The 27,772-nt window shown below is 45.4% G+C and overlaps 2 protein-coding genes across 8 annotated transcripts in view; one reads left to right on the plus strand and one right to left on the minus strand.

Moving 5' to 3' along the window:
• PROSER1 (proline and serine rich 1) overlaps window positions 1-14,627 on the minus strand; it is a 114,882-nt gene extending 100,255 nt beyond the window's left edge. For all 4 annotated transcript variants that reach the window (XR_003856916.1, XR_003856915.1, XM_029602757.1 and 1 more), the window contains exon 1: window positions 14,465-14,627. Coding sequence is in view for 2 of the 4 variants with exons in the window: in XM_029602757.1 (XP_029458617.1) it covers window positions 14,465-14,509 (45 nt within the window). In the remaining 2 variants the exon portion in view is untranslated. The remainder of the gene's footprint in view (window positions 1-14,464) is intronic.
• Window positions 14,628-14,874: 247 nt separating this feature from the next.
• NHLRC3 (NHL repeat containing 3) overlaps window positions 14,875-27,772 on the plus strand; it is a 48,838-nt gene continuing 35,940 nt past the window's right edge. For 3 of the 4 annotated variants that reach the window (XR_003856914.1, XM_029602753.1, XM_029602754.1), the window contains exons 1-3: window positions 14,875-15,017; window positions 20,816-21,004; window positions 26,118-26,261. Coding sequence is in view for 3 of the 4 variants with exons in the window: in XM_029602753.1 (XP_029458613.1) it covers window positions 14,898-15,017; window positions 20,816-21,004; window positions 26,118-26,261 (453 nt within the window). In the remaining variant the exon portion in view is untranslated. The remainder of the gene's footprint in view (window positions 15,018-20,815; window positions 21,005-26,117; window positions 26,262-27,772) is intronic. The other variant, XM_029602755.1, reaches the window with a different exon arrangement.

The raw sequence follows: 27,772 nt of genomic DNA on the forward strand, positions 1-27,772 counted from the left end.
TTGCTCAAGGTCTTGCAAAAATATTCCAAATGAGAACTACGATAGCTTCCACTTGAGTTTACTTTTACCACAAGATCCACAGCTTAGAATTTGTAGTTTGGCCTTCCTGGCAGTGAGGGCTCAAAAATCTTATTAGGTGCCCAAGGAATTTGAATTTGGACACTATGACGAAGGTATTCAGCAGGCCAGTGAATGATAAATTTATCCAGATATTCAGCAGCATTTGGCTGGATAAATCTGCCGCTGAATATATCTGGCTAAAATTCTCTGGTAACTTTAGGACAGCTTTTTTTTTTCTGACTAAACTTATTTGGCTACATTTATTTGGCTAGTTCTGAATATTGGGCTAGATGAATAAATTTTAGCCATGCTCTCTGAACACCCTCCACCCTGCCTCTTTATATATGGCTAAACTTTAGCCACAGTGGCCCGCATATTCAAAGCGCGTTTAGCACTAGTTAGGCAGTGGGCGGATCAAGACGGCAGTACTTATCCAGTTAAGTAAAACATAAGGCAGGTCTAACTTAGCCGGATATAACCTATCCGGCTAAGCTGCGACTTCTAGGCGGATATTCAGCGGCATAGCCGTGCCACTGAATATCCCTTGTAACTTAGCTGGTTAAGTTATATCCAGCTACATTACTTATCTGGATAAGTTTAAATATTGACCCTATAATGACTTACCTGAACAAAATTTCGCCGGTGAGAAGGCCAGGAAATTCAAATTTCAGGGTTTGTCCAGGTAATTGAAAAGCTAACTGACAAATCCTTAATATTGGCCTATTTTTCATTAGTACATTCCTGCTTAAATATTAAATATAGAGAGGAAAAATCCTTAACAGAATGCTGCAACTGTATGGTGCTGGCAGCAGGTAGATTATAAGTGCTCAATTACCACATGCAACACCCCAAATGCTAATTGGCCCCATGCTAAATGTACCAATGCAGAAAATATTACTGAATCCCCACCAGGCATACTGAAATCACCTTCAGTAATTCTCAGAAAATGACATCACTAAAATATAGGGGTGCAAAATACCTCCAAAACACATTTTGCTGTCTCTTGAAAAGTATTTTCACTACACAATAGGTCTGGCTTCTTTTAAGAATACTTCTATATTCTTAAGATTCTACTTCACCTAAAAATGAACTTTGGCATGGACAATTTGATATGACCGTACCTATTTCACTTTTTAATAAAAACGTATTTTCTATACAATTTCAGAGTTTACTTCCAGATGCTGTGCAGTTAGCTGACCTCTAAACCTTTGGTCCCTATTTAACAAAGTGTATTAATGAATGAAAATGCCAAATTTGGCATTTATAAATGAATTTTCAAAACGTACCCAATTAAAAAGGCCATATATGCATGTATGTGGCCTGTGCGCATGTGTTGCATATTTTAAAAAGGGTCACGTCCATGTATATGCACGTACAAAAAAGGGGCATGCTCATGGCGTGCTGGGACGGGGTTCAAATGCACACGCATAATGAGATATTTTAAAAGTGATGTCCATGCAAGCATCATCCAACATATGCATAGGAAAATTGGTTCTTACCTGCTAATTTTCGTTCCTGTAGTACCATGGATCAGTCCAGACTGCTGGGTTATGCCTCCCCTCCAGCAGATGGAGTCAGAGAAAACTGAAAAGGCACCCCCTTACATACCGGTGTGCCACCTGCGTCCCCTTCAGTATAATCAATATCAAAGCAGAAATAAGCCCATAACTAATGACTAGTTCAAGTAAAACAACCTCCCTTAGGAAAAAACAGATTGAGAGTAACCTATGTGCTTGTTTTTTGTTTTTTTTGAACAAGAACAAAAAACAACCATGCATGAACAAACTGCAGGAATGTTGTCCATAGAAACATCAATATCTGTGAATGGAAAAGAGAAATACGGACAAGCGGACTCTACTGGACGAAATGAAAACTTGCTGGGCGGGCGTCTGGATTGATCCATGGTACTACAGGAATGAAAATTAGCAGGTAAGAACCAATTTTCCTTTCCCTGTATGTACCAGGATCAGTCCAGACTGCTGAGATGTACCCAAGCTGCCCTAAATGGGGTGGGACCTAGAGAGTCCCGCTCGAAGCACACTGCTGCCAAAATAATCGACATCCGGAGCTCAGACATCTAAACGATAATGTCTAGCAAAAGTGTGCAACGATTTCCAAGTTGCTGCCCTGCAGATTTCTTGAGGAGAAACACATTGGCTTTCAGCCCACGACGCTGCTTGGGATCGGATAGAATGAGCTTTAAGCCCATCCGGTACTGGACGTCCATGACATATGTATGTGGAAGCAATAGCATCCTTTAGCCAACGGGCAATAGTGGCCTTTGAAGCCTTACTACCCTTCTTCGGACCGCACCATAAAAAGAAAAGATGATCAGACAGTCGAAAAGGATTAGTAACTTCCAAGTAATGAAGAAGCACCCGTCTAACATCCAGCTTCCGCATCTCCCGACCCTGAGGTGAATTCTTATCCACGTCTGGAAAGGCTGGTAACTCCAGAGACTGATTGACATGGAAAGTTGAGACCACCTTCGAAAGAAAGGAAGGCCCTGTACGAAGAGAGATGCCAGAATCCAAAATGCGTAAGAACTGCTCCCTACACGACAAAGCTGGAGTTCGGAAATACACCTGGCCGAACAAATAGCCACCAGAAAAATCGTCTTCAGAGTCAAATTCTTTAACGTGGCTCATTTAATAGGCTTGAATGGCGCGTTACAAAGTCCGTGGAGTACCAAATTCAAACTCCATGAAAGGCAAACAGCCCGTACTGGAGGGTTTAAATGTTTAGCTCCTCGTAGGAAATGAACCACATTGGGATGACAAGCAATGGAGGACCCGTCAATCTTACCTCGTAAACAGCCTAATGCTGAAACCTGCACTCTAAGCGAGCTATAGGCTAAACTTTTCTTCAGACCGTCCTGAAGGAAGGCGAGAATGTGAACTATGGAGGCCTTACGCAGGGCACCTTCAACCCACTGCACCAAGAGTCAAACACCTTCCACACTCTAACATAGGTAAGAGACGTAGATGTCTTACGAGCCCTCAAAATAGTAATAACCGCCTCAGGATATCCTTTCTTCCTTAATTGTCTCCTCTCATAAGCCAGGCTGCTAGACAAAAGCCATCCGCCTGATCGAAATATACCGGACCTTGACGCAGCAGCTTCGGTAGATAACCTAGCCGTAGAGGACCATCTACCTGTAGGTAGACTAGATCCGCAAACCACGGTTGTCTTGGACACTCCGGGGCCACCAGAATGACCGGCCCCTGGTGATATTCTATGCACCGTAGAATCTTGCCCACCAAGGGCCACAGAGGAAACACATATAGGAGGATGTCTAGGGGCCACGGTAGAACCAGAGCATCCACGCCTTCTGACCCGTGTTCTCTTCTGCGGCTGAAAAACCGAGTTGCTTTGGTTTTCAAACGAGTTGCCATCAGGTCCAGTCGAGGGATTCCCCACCGGCGTGTGACTAGTGGCATCGCTTCGGACAGTTCCCATTCTCCGGGATCTAGCCACTGCCTGCTGAGGAAATCCACCTGAATGTTGTCCACCCCAGCTATATGTGACGCTGCTATGCAAGAAAGGTGATGTTCCGTCCAAGTCATCAACCTGGCCGCTTTGGAGGCTACCGGGTGACTCCTGGTGCCCCCCTGATGGTTGATGTAAGCGACGGTGGTTGCATTGTCACAGAGTATCTGAACTGCTTGGTGACAAACAACTGGCAGAAATTGGTTCAGCACCAACCTGACTGCCCTGGTTTCCAGCCGATTTATGGACCACTTTGCTTGGAGTGGGGACCATTGGCCCTGCGTCGATCGGAACTGACAGATGCTCCCCAACCAGTTAAGCTGGCATCTGTTGTGACTATGATCCATTGAGGAGTTTCCAGGTCCACACCCTGTAGCAAATGATGTGGAACCAACCACCATCCCAGGCTGGATCTCGCTTGTTCTAGCAATGGTAAGGGCAGATGAAATTCCTCCGACTTGGGGTCCCAACGAGACAGAAGTGCCCTCTGTAAGGGCCGTAAATGAGCAAAGGCCCACGGTACCAATTCCAGGGTAGATGCCATAGAACCAAGGACCTGCAAGTAATCCCACACTGTTGGCAAAGGTAGATCCCAACAGGGTCCTTACCTGGGTCATCAACTTTTCCATGCGCACCAGTGATAGGAAAACTTTCCCCACCGCTGTATTGAAGCGCGCTCCCAAAAATTCCAGTACTTGCGACGGAACCAGGTGACTTTTGGCAAAGTTGACCACCCATCCTAGCGAGTGCAGGCGATTCAAGACTGACTGTACCGCTGCCTTGCAAAGCTCCTCCGACTTTGCGCAAATTAACCAGTCGTCCAGGTAGGGATGCACCAATATCCCTTCCCTTCGAAGGCTCGCCACCACCACCACCATCACCTTGGTGAACACGCGTGGGGCCGTCGCTAGGCCAAAGGGAAGTGCGCAGAACTGGTAATGTTCACCCAGCACCATGAACCGCAGAAACCTTTGATGGTGTTCCTGTATACCTATGTGAAGATAAGCTTCCGCTAAATCCAAAGAAGCCAAAAATTCTCCCTTGTGGACGGCTGCAACAACTGATCTCAATGTCTCCATACGGAATCTCGGGATTCGTAACTGCAGGTTGACCTTCTTCAAATCCAATATCGGTCGAAACGATCCTTCCTTCTTGGGAACCACGAAGTAAATGGAGTATCTAATTCTCAGTGGAGCACAGGACTTGGTGAGAGAGGTAACGGTGGTGGGGCCACTTGGCAATAGTGATCATAATATGATCAAATTTGATTTAATGACTGGAAAAGGAACAGTGTGCAAATCCAAGGCTCTCGTGCTAAACTTTCAAAAGGGAAACTTTGATAAAATGAGAAAAATTGTTAGAAAAAAACTGAAAGGAGCAGCTACAAAAGTAAAAAATGTCCAACAGGCGTGGTCATTGTTAAAAAATACCATTCTAGAAGCACAGTCCAGATGTATTCCACACATTAAGAAAGGTGGAAAGAAGGCAAAACGATTACCGGCATGGTTAAAAGGGGAGGTGAAAGAAGCTATTTTAGCCAAAAGATCTTCATTCAAAAATTGGAAGAAGGATCCAACAGAAGAAAATAGGATAAAGCATAAACATTGGCAAGTTAAATGTAAGACATTGATAAGACAGGCTAAGAGAGAATTTGAAAAGAAGTTGGCTGTAGAGGCAAAAACTCACAGTAAAAACTTTTTAAAATATATCCGAAGCAGAAAGCCTGTGAGGGAGTCAGTTGGACCGTTAGATGATCGAGGGGTTAAAGGGGCACTTAGAGAAGATAAGGCCATCGCGGAAAGATTAAATGATTTCTTTGCTTCGGTGTTTACTGAAGAGGATGTTGGGGAGGTACCCGTAATGGAGAAGGTTTTCATGGGTAATGATTCAGATGGACTGAATCAAATCACAGTGAACCTAGAAGATGTGGTAGGCCTGATTGACAAACTGAAGAGTAGTAAATCATCTGGACCTGATGGTATACACCCCAGAGTTCTGAAGGAACTAAAAAATGAAATTTCAGACCTATTAGTAAAAATGTGTAACTTATCATTAAAATCATCCATTGTACCTGAAGACTGGAGGATAGCAAATGTAACCCCAATATTTAAAAAGGGCTCCAGGGGCGATCCGGGAAACTACAGACCGGTTAGCCTGACTTCAGTGCCAGAAAAAATAGTGGAAAGTGTTCTAAACATCAAAATCACAGAACATATAGAAAGACATGGTTTAATGGAACAAAGTCAGCATGGCTTTACCCAGGGCAAGTCTTGCCTCACAAATCTGCTTCACTTTTTTGAAGGAGTTAATAAACATGTGGATAAAGGTGAACCGGTAGATATAGTATACTTGGATTTTCAGAAGGCGTTTGACAAAGTTCCTCATGAGAGGCTTCTAGGAAAAGTAAAACGTCAAGGGATAGGTGGTGATGTCCTTTCGTGGATTGCAAACTGAAAACCTCAAAAAAAATCTAGACCTCTCAGACTCCCAAACTGCCATCACCTCTTGGAACCACATCACTAAAGACACAGCCAACGTACTTTGCCCTCTAATAACAAAAGAGATACAACCCCCCAATAAAACAAAGCAACCCTGGTACACACCTGAACTTAAACTCCAAAAACACAATCTCAGAACTCAAGAAAAGATTTGGCGTAAAGATCCTTCTACCTCGCAACTTGCCAAATACAAAACCCTATTGCATGATTACAGAACTAACACTCTCAAAGCCAAACGCGACCACTATGCCATCAAAATTCACAATTTTCAATACAACCCAAAAGCCCTTTTCTCTATTATAACCAACCTCACCATGACATCTCCCAATTCAATTCCATGCGAAGAACCCCCACACTAAGGGGTAGATTTTCAGACGAGCGCGAACAGCCTACTTTTGTTTGCGCTCCAGGCGCAAACAAAAGTACGCTGGATTTTAGTAGATACGCGCGTAGTCGCGCGTATCGGCTAAAATCCTGGATCGGCGCGCGCAAGGCTATCGATTTCGTATAGCCTGCGCGCGCCGAGCCGCGCTGCCTACCCCCGTTCCCTCCTAGGCCGCTCCGAAATCGGAGCGGCCTAGAAGGGAACTTTCCTTTGCCCTCCCCTCACCTTCCCCTCCCTTCCCCTACCTAACCCACCCGCCCGACCCTGTCTAAACCCCCATCCTACCTTTGTCGGGGGATTTACGCCTCCCGGAGGGAGGCGTAAATCCCCGCGCGCCAGCGGGCCTCCTGCGCGCCGGGCCGCGACCTGGGGGCGGGTACGGAGGGCGCGGCCACGCCCCCGGGCCGTAGCCACGCCCCGTACCCGCCCCCCAAACGCTGCCGACACGCCCCCGCAACGCCGCGCGCTCCGGCCCCGCCCCCCGACACGCCCCCCTCCGAGAACCCCGGGACGTACGCGAGTCCCGGGGCTCTGCGCGCGCCGGGAGGCCTATGTAAAATAGGCTTCCCGGTGCGCAGGGCCCTGCTCGCGTAAATCCGCCCGGTTTTGGGCGGATTTACGCGAGCAGGGCTCTGAAAATCCGCCCCTAAATGCAACCACCTTGCACAATACTTCCACAACAAAATTGCCACCATTGCCTCCCGCTTTCCCTCTTCTCCTTCACCAACCAAATTCACCCCTAATGTCATTGACTATAAAATGGATACATTCGAAAGTACCTCCTCCTCTGAAATCTCTACAATACTCAAGAAAATGCGACCTGCCACCCACCCCTCTGACATGATCCCCTCCAAAATGCTGTTGACAATCCCAGAAAGCATTTCCCAACCACTAGCTGATATCATCAACACCTCCTTATCCTCTGGAGATGTTCCCTCCCAGCTCAAATCAGCCATAGTAAAACCCATCCTTAAGAAACCTAAACTTGACCCTTCTGACTTATCCAACTACCGACCCATCTCCAACCTCCCCTTCATTGCCAAAGTACTTGAAAAATCTGTCAATACCCAACTGTCAGACTACCTAGACCAGCACCAGATACTCTATCCTTCTCAACACAGCTTTAGAAAGTGCTTCAGTACTGAAACTCTACTACTCTCCCTCAACGACCTTGTCATCAGAGGCTTTGACAAAGGTCACTCTTTCTTTCTGGCCCTTTTAGACATCTCCGCTGCCTTCAACACTATTAACCACGCTATATTACTCGACAGGCTAGCTGACATTGGCATCTCTGGGACCCCCCTCCGCTGGTTCAAATCTTACATAAGTGACAGACAATTCAAGGTAAAAATTGAAAACCATGAATCTGAGCCAATCGACATCACAAGGGGCGTCCCCCAAGGCTCCTCCTTATCATCCACCCTCTTTAACATATACCTCCTCCCCCTCTGCCAGCTACTCTCAAATCTCGACCTCCCACACTTTGTCTACGCAGATGACGTGCAAGTCCTTATACCCATCACCGACTCCATCGCCAACGCACTAAAAAGATGGGATAATGCCCTCTCATCCATCAACTGTCTACTCACACAACTCACCCTAGCCCTAAATCCCAATAAAACAGAACTTATGATCATTTCACCCCAACCCATCAATCCTCTACCCACCTCCTCTGCCAACTCCCTTCCCTGCTCTCCCAGTCCTCTCACAAGCCGTAAGAGACCTAGGAGTTATTCTTGACCCTCAATTCAGCTTTCAGAAATTCATCTCCTCCACCCTCAAAGACTGTTACTATAAATTACACACCCTCAAAAAACTTAAACCCATCCTGCACTTCAACGACTTTAGGACAGCCTTACAAGCCCTAATATTATCTAAAATTGACTACTCAAATGCTCTACTCCTAGGTCTCCCGAAGAACAGCCTTGCCCCCCTGCAGTTGCTACAAAATGCAGATGCACGCGTATTAACAGGCACCCGTAGAAAAGAATATATTACACCCATTCTGAAGCAACTTCACTGGCTCCCCATCACTGCCAGAATTCAATTCAAAACCCTTACCCTTATCCACAAAGCCATACACAATCCTGACATGCATTGGTTCCCTGACAGCTTACACTTCCGTTCCTCTTCCAGACCCACTAGAACACCCTACACCGCAAACATTCACACTCCCTCTCCCAAACTCTTCCATCTCACAACCATTAAACAACGTGCAATATCCCTAGCTGGTCCATCTTTATGGAACGCCATGCCCACCCACCTACGCCTTGAGATATGCCCTAAAACATTCAGACAGAATCTCAAGACCTGGCTGTTCACACGAGCCTACGCATGAGCCACACTTCCCTTCTCTGCTATTCTCCTGCGCCTATTCTCTGCTATTCTCCTGCGCCTATTCTTTCGCCACCCTGACTGAATTCCCCCCCCCCCCCTCAATTCTCTCCTCCCAGTATACTATTATACATTTTCTTGTATTTAAGTATGATTTTTTGTGTGTAAATATTTGTACAGTTTAAAATTAGTTTCCCTTACCCCTCCACCCCCCTCCACATCCCCTCCCTCAATATATCTCCCCAGTTTCTTTGTAAAACCTCCTCCCTCCACCCCGTCCCCCCCCCTTTGCCCCCCCCCCCTCTAGTTCATTTATCAGTTGCATTGTAAAACCCTGTTGGCCAATTTATTGTTCTATGGAAACCGATGTGATGTTTTCTTAACGAATGTCGGTATATAAAAAACTTTAAATAAATAAAAGCCAGGAAACAGAGAGTAGGATTAAATGGGCAATTTTCTCAGTGGAAGGGAGTGGACAGTGGAGTGCCTCAGGGATCTGTATTGGGACCCTTACTTTTCAATCATACCTATAAGGGAGCCTGGATCGACGTGCCGCAAATGCGCAGTAGAGAGCAGCTCTACTGCGCATGTGAGGCACAGAGAACTCTGAGCAACAGAGGGGAGGAGGAAAGGGCAGGGAGCCGCTGCTCTGATATGTTAACAGCCTGAGCCCGTCCCTCCTCCTCCACTGCCGGGGGGGGGGGGGGGGGAGTAGGGAGGGACTGCCGGACTGTCACGCACAGGGACAGGAGGAGGAAAGAAGAGTCGACGAGCAAGAGACTGACGTGCGCCCCACCCCCTGAGTCCTGCAGATAAGGAGAAGCCAAGTAAACATTGGGGGGTGCTCTCAGCAAAGCAGAGCAACAAAAGTGAAAGCCAGAGCAGTGTCCCTGCTCCCTCTCAAGTCAGTGAGCGGATTTCTTAAAGGCACAGATCTCCCAGAAAGAGAGCAAAGCAAGCCTTTACTTTGATGCAGCTCCAGCACTGCTCTCTGCATCAATGGCAGGGGGGAAGAAAATTAGAAACAAAAAGTTTCCAATAAGGGCCAAGAGTAACAGACTGCCGTGCCACAAGGGAAGGAGTGAGTCACGTAGAGTAGTGAGTGAGGGATGGGATTGGGAGAGGGTGGGGAGTGACTGAGGAGGGGAGGGAGTGGGAGTGAGAATGAGGGAAGGGGAAGTGAGAGTGAAGGAAGGGGGTTTCAGTGAGAGGGGAGGGAGGCAGTGGGAGAAAGAGGGTGAATAAGACCGAGGGAAAGGAGTTTGAGTGGGGGCAGGGGAAGGAAGGGAGGTGAGTGGAGGAAGGGGGGGTGAGTGACCGAGGGGAAGGAGGATGAGTGACCAAGGTGAATGAGAGAGGGGAAGAGGGAGTGAGGGAGAAGAAATGAGGAAGAGTGCCGTTTCCGAAAACCAAACCGAAAAAAATGTTTTAATGTAGCCCGTTGTTACGGGCTTAACGGCTTGTCATATCTATACGGGAGCCCGGACCGACGTGCTGCAAATGTGCAGTAGAGAGCAGCTCTACCGCACATGCGCGCACATCGGCCAGAGCGCAGCATGTCAGAAAAAAAAAATGGCGCTGGCTCCTTAGGAGCGGCGGCGAGCAGGAGCGGCGGCAACAAGCAGGAGCTCCAGCGACGCGCGCGAGGGAGGGACACGCCCCTGTCTGCCGGTTGTGGATGAGCTGTGAGGGGAGGGAGGTGAGAGAGAGGGAGGTGGAGGGAGGGGGGAGAAGAGAGAGAGAGGGAGGTGGGGGGAGGAGAGAGAGAGGTGGGGGGAGGTAGAGGGAGGAGAGAGAGAGGGAGGAGAGAGTGAAGGGAGGGGAGGGGAGGGAGACTAGAGGGGGGAGATGAGGGGGAGGAGTGGAAAGGAAATGGACCAAAAAATTTTTTTAAATGTAGCCCGTTGTTACGGGCTTAACGGCTAGTATATTTATAAATGATCTGGAAAGAAATACGAGTGCGATAATCAAATTTGCAGATGACACAAAATTGTTCAGAGTAGTTAAATCACAAGCAGATTGTGATAAATTGCAGGAAGACCTTGTGAGACTGGAAAATTGGGCATCCAAATGGCAGATGAAATTTAATGTGGATAAGTGCAAGGTGATGCATATAGGGAAAAATAACCCATGCTATAATTACACAATGTTGGGTTCCATATTAGGTGCTACAACCCAAGAAAGAGATCTAGGTGTCATAGTGGATAACACATTGAAATTGTCGGTACAGTGTGCTGCAGCAATCAAAAAAGCAAACAGAATGTTGGGAATTATTAGAAAAGGAATGGTGAATAAAACGGAAAATGTCATAATGCCTCTGTATCGCTCCATGGTGAGACCGCACCTTGAATACTGTGTACAATTCTGGTCACCGCATCTCAAAAAAGATATAATTGCGATGGAGAAGGTACAGAGAAGGGCTACCAAAATGATAAGGGGAATGGAACAACTCCCCTATGAGGAAAGACTAAAGAGGTTAGGACTTTTCAGCTTGGAGAAGAGACGACTGAGGGGGGATATGATAGAGGTGTTTAAAATCATGAGAGGTCTAGAACGGGTAGATGTGAATCGGTTATTTACTCTTTCGGATAGTAGAAAGACTAGGGGGCACTCCATGAAGTTAGCATGGGACACATTTAAAACTAATCGGAGAAAGTTCTTTTTTACTCAACGCACAATTAAACTCTGGAATTTGTTGCCAGAGGATGTGGTTAGTGCAGTTAGTATAGCTGTGTTTAAAAAAGGATTGGATAAGTTCTTGGAGGAGAAGTCCATTACCTGCTATTAAGTTCACTTAGAGAATAGCCACTGCCATTAGCAATGCCTGGAATGCCCCTCCCCATTTTATCCAGATAAATTTCACCCAGGTAAAATGTATCTGTTTAGAGGGGTGGGAATTTAAACTTCGGGACACACAATGAAAAAGCAGACTGGCTGAACACAGCCCTTCGTGTACACGTCCCAAATAGGAATCTGAGATCTGCCAACAAAGCACTCCTCACTATTCCATCAGTCAAAACAGCTAGACTCACACAAGTAAGAGAAAGAGCTCTATCCTTGGCAGGACCCATACTTTGGAACACCATGCCCACAGAGTTGAGACTACAAAGCAACAACAAAACCTTCAGAAAAAAAATCTAAAAACCTGGCTTTTTAAACTAGCTTACCAAAAAGAGAAAGGAGAATAGTACTCAATGGAAAGCAGGTTCAAACAATTGAACAACAAACACATAACCAAAATCATTGTGTGTAATTTTTAATCAGATTAAGTTTCATTCTTTTAAAGCTCAGCAAAAGAGTGAAAGTACAACGATAAAGGTAATCTAGTAACCTAAACTGTTAAAATGTAAATTGGAAATGACTCATTACACTTAACAATTAATATCATTTACAAACTTTGTTACCGACCCTAAAATGGCACCTATGTAACTTAAGATACGTTAGCCTCATTTTATGTGCCTTAATGTAAACCGTTGTGACAGTTCCCACAAACGACGGTATAGAAAAAAAAAGTGTTAAATAAATAAATATGTCAAGGTAAAGTTACCATTCAACTGACATCATTTTGAAGAGAGAAGCGAGTGGGGATCATTCCTGATGTCACTTGATTATTATTTTTTTTTTTATTTAGATTTAGCTCTTGCCTTTTCATTAGTAGCTCAAAGCGAGTTACATTCAGGTACAGTAGATATTTCCCTGTACCTAAGAGGGCTTACAGTCTAAGCCTATACATGAGTGTGAAGTGCTTGCCCAGGGTCACAAGGAGCATCAACAAGATTTGATGAGAGGTTTGCAGATTAGGGCCCTTTAGCTTGGAACAGAGATGGCTTGAGAGGGACATGATAGAAGTTTAGAAAATCATGAGTGGAGTGGAACAGGTCAATAAAAGACATATGTCAATTATGCAGGTAAGTTTATCTGGATAACTTACCCAGACCGCCTGTGGCTCAAAGTGGATCTTTAGGGGCCTACATGAAAGCATAGATCCATGGCACTCTCAGCATATGTTTAACACTGCTGAAAAGGGAACAATGTGGCAGGTATGCACCATGCTCCAGATTAAAAGAAATAACTTTAGAAGCTGCACAAAACTTTATTTTACTTTGATGCTGAAGTGCTCTTTAAGCTAGTTGCTTCTTCTTGGGATCCACTATCTGTCTTTTAGCCCTGCAGTCAAACAATAGGAATCTAAACACAAATGCTTGTGAGTTTCTGATATTTGAATCTGTAGTAAAAGGAAACCAATGATCTTAAAATTGAGGATGCTCACTTATCTTCAACTGTATGAGAAACTTCTTATTCTGTGTATTGGAAAAGTAGGGTGCATGCTTAAAAATAGATTTTTAAGTAAAAATAGAATTAAATTAATTGTTGATATATTTGTTAGAGGCCTTTCAAACCAGTCAATTTTAAAATTACACAGGGTTTAAAAACACAACCACCAATAGTGAAATGCAGCAAAACATACTCTTCAAAAAGAGAAAGCATTAAAACATATGTTTATTTTCACCATGATCTTCTATTTGGTGCTTTCTAGTAGCCTAGACAATCAGGAAATCTTCCCTATAGTCTCTGCAGGCAAAACAAGGCTCTGAGAAAATGAGTGATTTTGACTGTTTCTGGGTCCCAAATATTGAGGACAATTTTCAAAACAATATACATGGCTAAAAGGCATTTAATCTGCATTAATTGGCTGTCTGAAAATTGCTCTTCTTCAGTGCAACTAGAAGTCTGTGCATTGTAGAACAAGCAGAGGACTTTTAGCCATATTGAAAAGAAACGTTCCTGTAGGTATTTGTTGGTTGGAAAAGTGCATGGGTAGACTGCATTTTGAAATCTAAGCAATTACTTTTCCAACAAAATTCTAACTGCAGCCAAAAAAAAAAAAAAAAAGACAAGTGACCGTTCATATTTTGCCCTCACGGCAATTTTCAAAGTGAAAGTATGTGCATGCATTCTATTTGAAAATTGGGGCAAAGCCACCAGATAAAAGGTATGCATGTACTTTGCCCCATATATGTTTGCCCTAGGAAGCCAAAACAGCTCTCTCCATGGTCCTGTTCGCAGGGGTTAGAATGCGGCGGCGGGATGTGCGGCAACAAAAAAACAAGTACCTAATCAGAAGATAAATCTTTTAATTTCTGCTTTAGAGAAAATATTGCACCCTGCTTACTGATATGAAACTGGAATCTGACAGCAATACAAAAATATCTCATTATAAAAGGTACCATCATCTCTACATGTTTTTGCAACAGCAAGGCAGATCGGAGAAAAGTGAACAGATCTACAACAGCTTCTTGTATCTGGCCTCACTGCTGCAGACGCACAGTGTAAAGATAGCCATGTTATTAGGGAATCTATAAAAGATGCACCATGCGGTGTGATGTTGAGAGAGAGCCCGGGCAAGCCTTGCCTGGTAAATACATGAAAAATCTTGACATAATACATGTTAAAAAAAAAATCATTATTTAGTTCTTGGGAAACCTTTTTCTGCTTTACTATGTACCATATTATGTGCCATATGTCTTGTTCTAGGGCGTAAAATAGGAAATAAATGTAGCCAAATAAAGGCATATACAGAAATACCTGGCTGTCCAGTTATCATAACCTTTTCTTTCAACCAGAATATAGCAGATCTCCAAACATCTGCCCGCCCAAAGTCTCCGGGTTTACAAAGGTGAACTAGACGCTTCCTTACTTTTTTTATTTCATCAAGCACCGTCTCGAATGATTTCTTATCCATGTTTCCCAGCACCTCTGCTGCCGCCTCCAACAGATAAGGCCGCAGCAGCTCTTTGTTAGGCGGCCCTGAGAGGCAGGAAGTGTTTTAATCGCTTCCGGGGCATTGAGGGGGGGGGGAGTCACGATGGGGAATGTCGGGGTCCGACTGAAGTGACCAGCGCCCTACGGCAACGCACGCCCAGGCGTGCGGGGCATCCCTCGGAGAAGAGACTGTGAAGAAGCCGTGTGGGTAAAACAAGCTGGAAGGCCCCGTGTAGACGGGACCCACCGTTGACTGGCGGAGGACAGAGCGTGATGGGGAGGGGTGTTGAAGGGCGGAGTGGGAGGTGCCCGCGCTTTATCCCCACAGAGGATCCCGGAAGACGGATGCTGCAGGCGGCCGAGGCGCGATGAGGCTCAGGTCGGCTGTTTGCCTCGGTTCGGTGGTGGTGCTGGTGGCGGTTGCCAGCGTTGCCTGCGCGCTGCTGTTCTTGGGCTTGCCCTTACTCGGAGGGGATCAGCAGCTACAGGTATAGTCACTCGCAGCCCAACCCGGGCTCCCTAGGCTCCGCTGTCCGAAAGCATTTATGTATCCAGCAAAAGTAGCCGATTTTTAGGGAATCTGAAATCCCCGAGAGAGTTGGGGAGAGGAAGGCTTAACTGCCCATTAAAGTTCGAGAGACGCAAGTGAAAGTTGAAATCGCATATTACTAAAGTTAAGTGTTTGCCTTTTACGCAGTGCTTGAAATACTGCAGCTACGATTTTACATCCTCGCCACTGTTTTCTTAATTGTGCTAAGGTGGGAAAGGCAAGATATAATTAGCAGGAAAAAAAAGTGTATAAATCTTACGTGAGACCTAATGGGGAATATTGTGTCCAGTTATGAGGGCTGTCTCGCCAAAGGGCGTAGAGCACAAGTAATTGAGTTAAAATGTGTAGCGTCTGCACTTTAAATGTAATGTGGTGAGAGAGACTTAAATACGTAAAGAAGGGAGATAGCATAGAGTTTTATACCAGAGGGTATAACTAAGGCACAGGACACTAGCGTTTACTTTTGAAAGGAAGAAGTATGAAAAACAAGGAAGTCACATGAGGAGAGGGATATAGAATCGGTAAAATAGAAGCTTTTCAGTTTTACCGAGTTAGTCCACTTGAAATAAGGGTGAACAAAGCATGCACTGATGACTTAGTAAGCCTTACTAGCTGAGGCTAAATTGTTGGGAAGAATATGTGCTCTATCAAAGTTCACAGCACCACTAACACAGTTTGGGACACAGCTTTTGAAAATGTCATTCAGAATCAGTACTCCATCTTCATTTTTATCTATCTTAGGAATGCAAAGAGCTCTAATATTTTTCCTCTGGAAGTTTTCCAAGTAGTCTTGACACCCCTTTAGTTCCTTGCTGGTGGTTTTCTTAATGTCTTTATTTATTTATTTGGAAATATGCTGGCAAATTGATTTGTTCCTTATATTGCTGTCATTTAGCCGATGCAGAAAGGTGTGTTCAATGTGCATTTTCTGTGCACAAAACTTACTGCCAATGCTGCAAGGAGTTTGTTCAGAAAATACATGTTTCAAAACTGGAGTACTGCTTAGTGCCCTTGCATGGAAATCCCATGCAAATTAGGGTAATAATCAGTACTCCCCAATTCAGAGAGACTGCATCTGGCCAGCGCTCCTTTCTTAGCACTGGAAACTTAACTCTGGTTTAGCATTGGAGTTAAGTTTTCAGTGCTCCTGTATTGGCACTTAACCCCTTAAAAACATTTTTCCCCCTTTTTTTTTTTTTTTTTTTAAAGTTAAAAAATGTCCACAGATAAGTACATTCTTATCCGGGTAAGTAGTGGCAGCTGTTTTGAAAACAGGCGTCCGCAGCAACACTCACTGAGGGTGTCACATGGAACATATGCTTGGCTAAAACTAGCTAGATCAATTCCAAATCTCTAATTACAACTGCAAATGTGTGCTAGCTTGGATCTATTAAAAAGGAACAGGTAAAGACAAAGGTAGTAAAATATAACTTTCAGGAATCCAACAAAACTCGCAGATGTCTGGATTACAGAAACATCTCCATCCAGATCTGGATTCTGAAGCCTGTGGGGGAATCTGGCCCACAGACTTTCTAAAATACTTCGGTTTCAGAATTTACAACCCAGCTCAGCAGATAAATAGACTTTTTCAAGCTCATCTTGGTTAATTTGAGATTTATTGTGGCAGGCAATAACTCACCTCAAAAAGAGTGGGAATGTATTATTCAGATAGGTATATAGGGTGCCAATAATATGCTATATCCAAATGAAAGCATTTTAGTTCACTTTAAACTATAATCATCCACCTTAAAAATAGTCCCAAAATATTTATTATTAGACCTATTTAAATCTTGTAAAGACAAACAATTCTGTTTCTAACAATCAACTGAAAAATACTCAAAATGTAAAAATGAACTATTTTGACTGACCGATCAGTTTGGTGTGGGTAATTCCAAAAGGTCTCAGATAGTACAGAATCTCAAAGCCAATGAGTAAATCCCAGTCCTCCAGAAAAAAAAAATCATACTAACATATAATTCCAAAGGAAATCCTGACATTTCGGCATTTACCAACATTGCCTGCCTCGGGGTAGTTTTCTTATTCACAGCTTCCACAAAAATTCAAGCAGAGACATGCATTCATCACTTTCTGAAAGTCACATGGCTTTTCTTTATCATGAAGAGATCACATCTTAAAGCAGCACCTGCAAAAGCCAAATGAACAACCCTGAAGTATTGATAGAACACTCACCTAATATGATGCAAACAAAATGAGGGCGGTGTGAGGGAGAAAATAAGAAACTTCCTTAGAACACCTTAAAGGACTGACCATAGCTATTTGTCCCAGTGCTCCTTTAAGACCTAAGCCAGCAAGGGATTCTGGGTCCAGGGAGGATCCCTGCAACCTAGCATTAGAAGGCAGGGCACAGAAAGATGGAGTAGGGCCTGGGGAGAAGGCAGGAAGCCAGGCTACGCCTGAATTACTTACAGATAGTTCAAGCTCTTTGAAAAGATAATAAAGGGAACTAATGAAATCTACAGTAGTTATCCAGCTAAATGCTTCTGAACATGGACTGCCTTAATGTCAACTAGGTCTCAACTTGACTTTACAGATACATTGCTAATTGAATACCCAATACAAAAGATTAATTAGCCCAGTCTTATGTCATGCAGGAGAGTGTAAACATGTCAGTTGTCTCTCCTTGAAGCAGTCCCAAATGTCTGGTGCAAAGTCTTCTCAGGACCATTAACATAAAGGCAATAACTTTGGCAGGAGACAGATTTACGAGTCATATAGTCCAGAGACATCTCGTAATGGTCCAGAGAGAGCATGTCAGGAGAAGTTACAGACAGGCTCTGAGGGAATTTTGCAGGTGGGCTCTCAGTTCTTTGTCATAGGCCCCTTTTTAAGGTTTCCATGGGTCTTATGGTCTCCTCCATGCAAATTTATAGGATCCTAAAGTAGACTGTCACACAGTACAAGTGGTCTGTAGCTGACTGGAGGACAAATTACAGTCTGAACTCCAGTTTTCTTTTGCACACTCTCTTATTATGTACAATCAAATAGTACTTTCTTAGCATCCAGACAGATAAATCCAGAACCAGTGGGTTATACATCTCTACCGGCAGATATAGACAGAGCAAACTGACATCACAGTATATATACTCCTGAAGTGACATCAGCCTGCCAGTATTCTCGGTCTCCAGTAGATGGTGGATGCGCATCTCCCTACTAGGGATTGCTTCAACTTTTAGAAGGAGAACTTGCAAAGGAAAATTAATTGCCCCAATCTCTTGCGGTGATACCAAATGATCCCTCTTCCGGTTGAGAATTCCTGAGGTGATTTCTGTGGTCCCTCAGATGTATACCTTGGTCAGGTAGCTGGTTTTTTTTTTTTTTTTTTTTAGCTAGCGTGGACTTAGCTGATTGTACAGCTTAAAGGCAATGGGTACACAAGGCCAAGCGCGACAGTGAAGGCATATGTCGTCTCCCCCGCAGCCGGAGACAGTCTCTCTATTCAGCCCGGAAGGGCTGAACAGTGCGCTTAGCATTTTGGCACACAAACTTGAGACACTTAAATTTTGTGCACATAAAATTTGAATGCATTAATTTTGTTTCAGTGGGGCTTCGGCTGGACATACATCTTCAGTCGCCTGTTAAGCGTACCGACGGATTAATGGCACCAGTAGCTAAGAAACTTAAGTGCCTTTCTCTCTGTTCTGCCTGTCGTATTCGGGCATATCAGCCTGAAGGGCCCTCTTAACTTATGCCAGCACTGCTTAGAGGCTCAGGGAGAATTATCTTCCTCTGATTTTACTGAGCCTGGGCTTCCCAGCCAGATGATGGCCGTGTTAAGGATATGTCAGGAGGAACGCCTGACCTTGGAACTCGTTTGACTGCAGGGGATGGCAGCTCCGTAAGTGCTGCACAAGTGCCTCTTATTCTTGGCACGGATCTTTCTGCTTTTTCTTGGATAGAATTTTTTCAAGGATTGCAATCCTTCTTTCAGGCGCGGTGCTCAGCGCCGTCCAAGCCTGTCGGTGCAGATCCTCAGGCGGTGGCCTTTCCCTCTTCCGGTATAATTAAGCGCCGAAGTACACCTCGAGCTGCAGGTGTTTCTGACAGGAATCTAGATGGCACCGATGAAGAGGCAGATTCTGACTCCCTGGAAGATAGGGAAATCCCTCCGGGGCTGGATCTGTATCTAGCTATGTTGCGGTTCTTCCATAGAGATGAATTACCAACCCTGATTTCCCAGACATTGCGGATGCTGGGAGTCCCTGGGGCAGATTCCATGTCTGAGCCAAAGAGAAATCCCATTTTAGTTTCTTTGCATAAAGCCTCTTGTTTTTTCCCAGTTATGGAGGCCATTCAAGAACTGATTGATCTTGAATGGGATGTCCCGGAGGCAAAATTTAAAGGGGGTCTGACCTTGGAAGGCTTGTACCCCCTGGATCCAGTGGTGAGAGAGCGTCTGCGACTTCCAAAAGTGGATGCGCTTGTCTGTGCCATCTCTAAACGGACTACCATCCCCGTAGAGGAAGGAATGGCCTTGAAGGATGTGCATGATAGAAGACTAGAGGCCATCCTTAAGCAAGCATTTGAAGCAGTGGTAATGACATTGCAGATAGCTTCCTGTTGGTCCCTGGTGGCTCGCACTTGCTTGCTTATCTCTCAGGAGCAGGGCCGGCGGAAGCACTAGGCGGGGGCCTAGGGCTCCAGGGTCCCAGGGGCAGCAGCCGTGGCAGCAAGAGAGAAGAGACAGCCGCTACCAACTGTCCGGATTTTCTCCGGACCGTATAGAATATTTTAAAGCAGTGTCCGGAAGCCAGACGGAGGCTTAGAATGTCCGGAAATTGTACGGATATTAACCCACTAGTCTGGCGCAGCAGCTTTGTCACTCGTCAGCAACCAGCTTCTCCAAGCCTAGCCAGGAACAGCTGTGCTTTGATTCCACAACGAACGGTGGTGCTAGCCCCTACGACTGGGAAATTGTCTCGGATTCTTTGGCCACCATCGGTTTCCCCTCCTGTTCTCAGCAAAGCAGTAAGAGCCCCAGCAGGGCCGTTGCGCAGCAGCTCCCCTTCCAGCCTTAGCCCGCGAGGAAAGGCCAGCGGGCAGCCAGATCCTCCTCCTCCTCCTCCTGTCCGCAGCACATGATGGCCCAAAGCCACCATAGGAATCTCCCCTTCTGCCCAGGCACATAAGAAAATGTCCAACAGGGCCGCTGGAACCTCCCCTCCTACCTGCTGTGCCCAGCAAGCCTCGCGAGACAAAAATAATGACCCAGTGGGACTGCAGGAACTCTGGCCCTTAACGCACAAAGGTGAACAACTGACCGGCTTTGAACAGGACAGCACATTTTTTCAGCTTGTTGTACAGAGTCCGGTTACTGTTGTAACCGGACTCTGTACAACCCAGTCAGCAAGGCTTGGTCTTTCTTGAGCCAGGCCAGTAGCCAATCAGCAGAGAAGGTAGGCAGCCTCACCAGCATAAAACCATTCAGCTGCTGTTTTGTTTTTTTTTCATTTTGGCGCTGGCGTAGTTGTGAATGAGAGAGGAGAGACGCATGCCTTGTTTTTCTTGAGCATGTGCTTTTACCATTTTCTCCTCTCTCATTTCCATTTGATCTCTGCTGCCAGCCTACTGCAGTTATGTTCCCTTGCTCACCGATGCCGTTGTGTCCTGCCTGGTTTCATCGACATCTCAATGATTAAGTCCAGCTCCAGAGATTCCAGTGACTGGACTACAAAGCCCATCCATGGCTGATCTACTCGCCTCATTTTGCCTCACTAGGTTGGGCTGCTGGCCTGGGACCGGAGAGATGGATGGAGGCATTTCTTCTGGCCACATGAGTCCTCGCTGATGGTGCTGGTGCCACAGTTATGGTTGTTGGCTAAGCTATGCACGCTGCCTTGCTTTGCTGCCCATCCTGCAGTACCGCCTTGTATTTGGCCTGCCTATCACTGTCCTCCTTCTCTCCAGGTAAAGTTACCATTACTATGGGGGCTTGGGGGAGATATGTATTTCTAATGCTTCTGTTCTACTGCTTCCCATGCCCCTCTCTCCCCATTTCTGTTTGTTGGGATATGGGCTGTGCCCAAATGAGATGGGTGGACGTGTGTATGTGAGAGAGAGACAGAATGTATCCGAGTGGGGGGGGAGAGATAGGCTTGGAGTGTGTGTGTCTGTGTGTGAGAGAGAGAGCCTGTGTGAAGGGGGGGGGGGAGAGAGAGAGAGAGAGAGCTTGAGTGTGTGAACTAGTGAGTATGAGAGTCTGTGTGTATATGAAGGAGAGAGCCAGTCAGTGTGAGAGAGCTTGTATGTGAGGGAGCAAGATCCTGTGAGCATGTGTGAGTGGAGAGAGCACCAGTGTGCAAGTGAGTGCAAGAAAGCCCATGTATGTGTGAGAGGGAGTGAGCACCAGTGAGTGTGAGAGAACCTTTGTGAGAGAAGACAGTGCCAGTAAGTATGAGCGTTTCTGTATGTGAGAAGTGAGGGAGACAGCACCAGTGAATGTGAGAGAGCCTGTGTGTATGAGTAAGGGAGAGCACCAGTGAGTGTGAAAGAATCTGCATATGTGGGTATATATGAGGGGGAGAGAGCCAGTAAATGCGAGAGTGTGTGCGCGTGAGACAGAGAGAGCGAGTCTGTGTGAGAGAGATGGAGGGTGAACATGTTTTGTGTGTGTGAGGGAGAGAATAAACTAACTTGTGTGTGGAAAGAGGATAAAGTGTGCAACCTTCCTCTGAACATGACTGGAAATCAAAAATTTCCAGGGGATATTTTTTACTCTTATTTGTTTTAATTATTGGATTTTATTTGATGAGTCTACTATTTTGAAATGTTTTATTGGGGTTTGGTAAAAAATTTTTTTAAAAAACTCATGTTCATTATTGGATGTTATTCTATTCATCAGCAGTTTTGACATTTTTATACTTTTTATTACTATGGTTTTACTATTATGATTTATATTTCTTGATTTTGTTTGTTTAGTGGGGAATGCTGATGTTTGTTTCATTTTTGCACCATATACAGAACCTTGCTTGTTGAGGTTTCCACCTGCATGTTTCTATTTATACTTTATAGTCACTTTTCTCTGTTTTTGGTGAGGGTATGTCTGTGTTCTGCATGTGTGACCAAATTAGGGTGAGGTATTCTGCTAGCATGTAGTTTCTGTATTGGGATATTTGGTAGCCTACCTTATGTTTTTCTTATATATATTGGTGTTTTAGGAGCTGGTATAATATTTGCAGTGTTGCCTTTTCATACTTAGGGTTGTTTCTATTTGAGTGTTGGCAGTTAGTGCTGTTTTGGTATATGAGGCTTACTATATTGAATTGTACTTCAGTTTACTCGTGGTTTTCTGACAGCCAAGCCTGCACCCAACATGTTACAATAGGCCTAATACCATAATAAGGGTTCAAAGCATCTTTTTTTCAGGATTTTTTGTTTGGCACCACAGCAATTCATGTAAATAATATATATACATATATACTGTAAGTCATATTTTTACTTCAGAAGACTGTACTTTGTCCTTTTCCATGTAAAATCTGCTATAATTGCATAATTTAACTGTGTGTGGGGGGGGGGGTCACACAGCTGCCTAGGGAACCCTTTATCCTTGCACCAGCCCTGGGATGGGTGTGAAATTGGGTAAAAAAAAAAATAAAAAGATGACATAGTGGGGGGGAAACTGGCATTGGGTTGCATGTGGGAATTTGTATCCTCATCTACCCATAGCAGAGCAATCTCAATTGGGCAGGTTGGATGAATCAATCAGTTTGAGCATCATCTGTATCTTAGTATAAAATTGATCACTGGCTGAAGGGATAAGCAACAGTAATGGGGCAAACTAGATTTAATAAGTTATTAGAAAATTTGTATGATCTGATAAGTATTTGTGATTCTTCTTCAAATCAAATGGCATGTTTTCCTAATGATGGGGGTGGTGGTTGTTGTTGTTTAATGTTTATATACCGAAGTTTCATGAGAACATATCGCATCGGTTTACATTAGTTAACAAATACTCATTTAAAAATATTTGCATTTCCAAAATTAAATGAAGAGAAGTAAATACAAAGTTTCATTATAAACTAGTAAAACAAATAAAATAATTAAACAAAATTTAAACAGTTAAAGAAGCAGAGCAGTAAGAGCAGAGATAATATAATTAACTAAATATTTATATTAAAGGGGGAATATAATTCTTAGATTAAAACTCTTGGAAGGCTTGTTTGAATAGCCATGTTTTAATACCCTTTTTGAATATTTTAATGTCAGATTCCATCCATAGGGGTAGATTTTCAAACCGCGCGAATTGGCGTACTTTTGCTGGCGCATCAGGCGCAAGCAAAAGTACACGGGATTTTAGTAGATACGCGCGTATCTGCTAAAATCCTGGATCGGCGCACGCAAGGCTATCGATTCTGTATAGCTGGCGTGCGCCGAGCCGCGCATCCTACCCCCGTTCCCTCCGAGGCCGCTCCGAAATCGGAGCGGCCTCGGAGGGAACTTTCTTTTGCCCACCCGCCCGGCCCTGTCTAAACCCCCCCCTTACCTTTGTCGGGGGATTTACGCCTCCCGGAGGGAGACGTAAATCCCCGCACGCCAGCGGGCCGCTAGCGCGCCGGGACGCGACCTGGTGGCGGGTACGGAGGGCGCGGCCACGCCCCCGGACCGCCGACGCGCCCCAAAACGCAGCGCCGACCGGGCCCGCCCCCGACACGCCCCCCTCGCCAAACCCCGGGACTTACGCGAGTCCCGGGGTCTGCGCGCGCCGGTAGGCCTATTGAACATAGGCGCACCGGCGCGCAGGGCCCTGCTCGCCTAAATCCGCCCGGATTTAGGCGGATTTAGGCGAGCAGGGCTCTGAAAATCCGCCCCATAGTTCCTGAGGTAGAGAGTTCCACAGCTGGAGCCCGGCAGAGGACATAGCCCTTTCTCTCACATTATTTAAATGAGTGATTTTAGGAGAAGGGATGGGTAACGTCCCTGTACCTACTGATCTTGTAATTCTTCATGGGATATGGTGGCAGGTATTAAGTAATAAATATGTTTAAAATTAAATAGTAATTTTCCTGACTATTCTAATGGAATATTATTGGCGTTTTTATATTTGAAATCATTTGGTTTCACCTCACTTTGTGCACAGTAATATTATTACTTGCCTTATTACTAGAAAGTGAGGTTTCACCTCACTTTCTAGTAATAAGGCAAGTAATCAAAGGTTAAAATAAACAGCGTGAAATATAGGTGAAAATTTTTACTCCAGGTGTCCAAGTGTTCAGAATTTTTACAGTTGATAGTTGGCAACCCTACGGTGGCAGTAGTGGCAGCTCAGCAGGTGCCGGCAGGGTATGTCATAGACGACCAACAAGCGACCTGTCCGTTGCGCTGCCCCCTATTGGTTTGAGTCATACTAATTTGACTTGAGCCGGTGGTCAGGTAAGGACGGACAGGTTGCTCATCGGTTGTAAGTGAAATATCCTGCCAGCAGCTACTGAGCTGTTATTACTACTCCTGCTGCAGCAGCTGTCTCTTCTGTCTTGCTGCCGAGCGAGTGACCCGTCTGTCCTCACCCAACCCGACTCCCAGCTTGAGTCAATTGACTCAAGCTGGGGGGGGGGGGGGTGGACGCAAGGCAGAAGGTTCACCTAGCGCCCCTAATACCCTTGCACTGGCCCTGCTGAGGAGGGAGATGACACTTGAGTGAATTTCAGGGCAGTTATGGAACCTGCCGCCACCTTTTTAGCAAATGCAGACTGCGGTTTGGTCCACACCTCAGCCAGGGGGGTGGCTTTAATAGTAGCAGCCAGAAATTGGGCGACTCCAAAGCTAATCTTATGAAATTTTCCTTTTAAAGGATCGCTCTTGTTTGGGAGCGAGTTGGAGAAGCAAGCCACTAAGTGGGGCGAATCCCCGGTTCCTCAATTGCCGGAGGATAAGAAGCAGTCACCTTGCCCCTTAGCCATGAGGGGTCATCTTGGGGGTTCCAGGCATTTTTGTCCCTACAGAGGGGTGACCTTTCAGAGGACTTGGCTTTTTGGCAGGTCTCAGTCCTTTCGTCCCAGACAGCCAAAGCGGGGAGCGGGCTCAGGTAGTGGAACTTCCCGAGCTTCCCAGTGAAGCTTTGCCAACACCCCCCCCCCCCCCCCCGGGAACAGGAGAATTGGGGGGGGGGGGGGGGGGTTACCGCTCTCTTTTTTTTTTTTTTTTTTTTAAATCAGAGGTGGGTCAAGATTACATTGGATCCGTGGGTCCTGGAGATAATACGAGGCTGATATGCACTGGAGTTTTGTAGTATTTCCTGGGATGTGTTCATGATGTCCCTCTGCAGAAGAAGCAGGCAGTCGAGAGTACGCTGTCAAGGCTCCTCAGTCTGAGAGCTCTGGTGCCAGTGCCCACGTCTCAAAATACGGGTCGATATTCCATTTATTTCATTGTGCCCCCTTATTTGCTCTCTTTTTTTTTTTTTTTTTTTTTAATTTTGCATTTTTTTCTTTTTCTTTTTTTGTTTTGTTTGGTTTTCCCTCTCTAGCTTTTCTTCTCATGCCTCAACCCATTCTCTATTTCCCTCTTGTCGCTTCACCCTTCTTCCTGTTAGCCAACCTTTTTCCTGCTCCCAACTCTTCCTAGTCCACTAGCCAGCCCCTATTCCTTTTCATTCTTTAGCTCTTCATCCCCACTCTCCATTCAGCAAGCCTGCCTGCCTCTTCTGTGTTTGTCGGCAGAAGGCTGTCCTGATTCACAGTGACATCTGTGGCAGCCCTTCCATTTGACAGCCCAGTGGTAGGTGCTAAGAGCCTAATATTGTGGTGCCCATAATTTTTCCACGTCTGGTTCTAGGAATAATTTATTAATTCATTTAGTGAGTTTAAGATGGGGGTTCCTGAACAAAGATACATGCATTAAATGTGTTCACAAAGCCGTATTTTGCTGCCTTGTTTCTTTGACTATCAGCTGATAGATACGTTTTGGAAGCTAATTCTACCAGAGTTCTAGAATATCACCAAAATGGATTCGCTATAGGCTATAGAAACCATTAGTTGTCAAGATGGATAATGAGGTATTTCTGTTGGTTTGTTTTTAATGACAGGTATATGATTGGCATGACTCTGTGAAGACCGAGCAACTGCTGTACAAGCTGGATGTAAGCTGGCCAAGATATTCGGAGTACTTCACTGGGCAGGCATTTGGGGTTGCTGTTGACCCTGTTCTTGAATGGGTATATGTTGCTCAAGTAAGTAACAACATATTAATTTGTTGTTGTAGTAATTCAGATTTTGTATGCTTTTATTCTCTAAACCAGTGGTTCTCAACCTCTTTTTCTGTCATGACACACCTGTCAGATGATGCTCACAGGTGTGACACATTACACACTACATTTAACAGCTATACTAAAAAAAAGAAATGGAGAAATTACTTACTTGATGATTTCGTTTTCCCTTAGTATAGACAGATGGACTCAGGACCAATGGGTATAGTGTACTCCTGATAGCAGTTGGAGACGGATCAGATTTCAATCTGACGTCAGCCCTAGTACATATACCCCTGCAGGAAGTATAGCTCTTCAGCATTGTGGATATATATGTGTGACTGACTAATTTTAATAACTTGATTAACTTTTATAACTTGGTTAACTTGATTAATTTGAACTGGTTGAATTGGCTATAGCTGGAGACTGCCAGTGCCCTCAACCGGGAAACGTCGACACCCAGTAGGATGGGTGTCCTAGGTGAAGGAAAGCATGGCTTACCCTTGAATCACTCGCTCCCTGGGATGTCCCCTGAGAATTCCATGAGTAACGGCAGCCATGGGTGGGATGCTGAGACCATCTGTCTACACCAAGGACGAAATTATCAGGTAAGTAATTTCTCCATTTCCTAGCGTGTAGCAGATGGACTCAGGACCAATGAGATGTATAAAAGCTACTCCCAAACCGGGTGGGAGGCTGTCTGTGACCCACTTAGTACTACCCTTGCAAATGCTTGTCCTCCCGAGCCTGAACATCCAGGCAGTAAAACCTGGAGAAGGTGTGGATGGAGGACCATGTCGTCACACTGCGGATCTCTGCGAGTGACAGCATCTTGTTTTCCGCCCTCGACACTGCCCCTGGGCTTTAGTAGAATGGGCCTTGACTTGTAAAGGCGGCGGCTTGCCTGCTTCTATGTAGGCCGCCTTGATGACTTCTTTAATCCAGCGGGCTATGGTTGCTCGTGAGGCCGCTTCCCCTTACCTCTTTCCGCTGTGAAGGACGAATAGGTGGTCCATTTTTTGTACGGGTTCCGACATTTCCAGGTATCTAGCTAGGAGTCTGCCGATTGTTGAGGTGGCGAAGACTTTAAGCCTCTTCCAAATTCTTATCTTCATCGGGCGATGGTAGCGAGATGGTTTGGTTGAGATGGAAGTGAGACACCACTTTGGGGAGGAACGAGGGAACGGTGCGTAACTGGATGGTTCCCGGGGTGAGCCTGAGAAACTGCTCATGGCAGGACAGTGCTTGTAGCTCGGATATGCGATGGGCTGAACAAACTGCCAGCAGGAAGGCTGTCTTCAATGTTAAAAGGCGGAGAAGCCTGAAGGAGGCTCCTGCTAGGAAATCTAGGACCAGGTTGAGGTTCCAAAGAGGTACCGGCCACTTTAGGGGTGGTCAGATGTGCTTGATTCTTTTCAGGAAGTGGGAAACATCCGGGTGAGAGGCTATGCTGTCGCTCTCGCTCTTGGTTCCGTAGCATGACAATGCAGCCACCT

The sequence above is a fragment of the Rhinatrema bivittatum genome, chromosome 5 (genome assembly GCF_901001135.1).
Source record: "Rhinatrema bivittatum chromosome 5, aRhiBiv1.1, whole genome shotgun sequence".
NCBI classification, from domain to species: Eukaryota; Metazoa; Chordata; class Amphibia; order Gymnophiona; family Rhinatrematidae; genus Rhinatrema; species Rhinatrema bivittatum.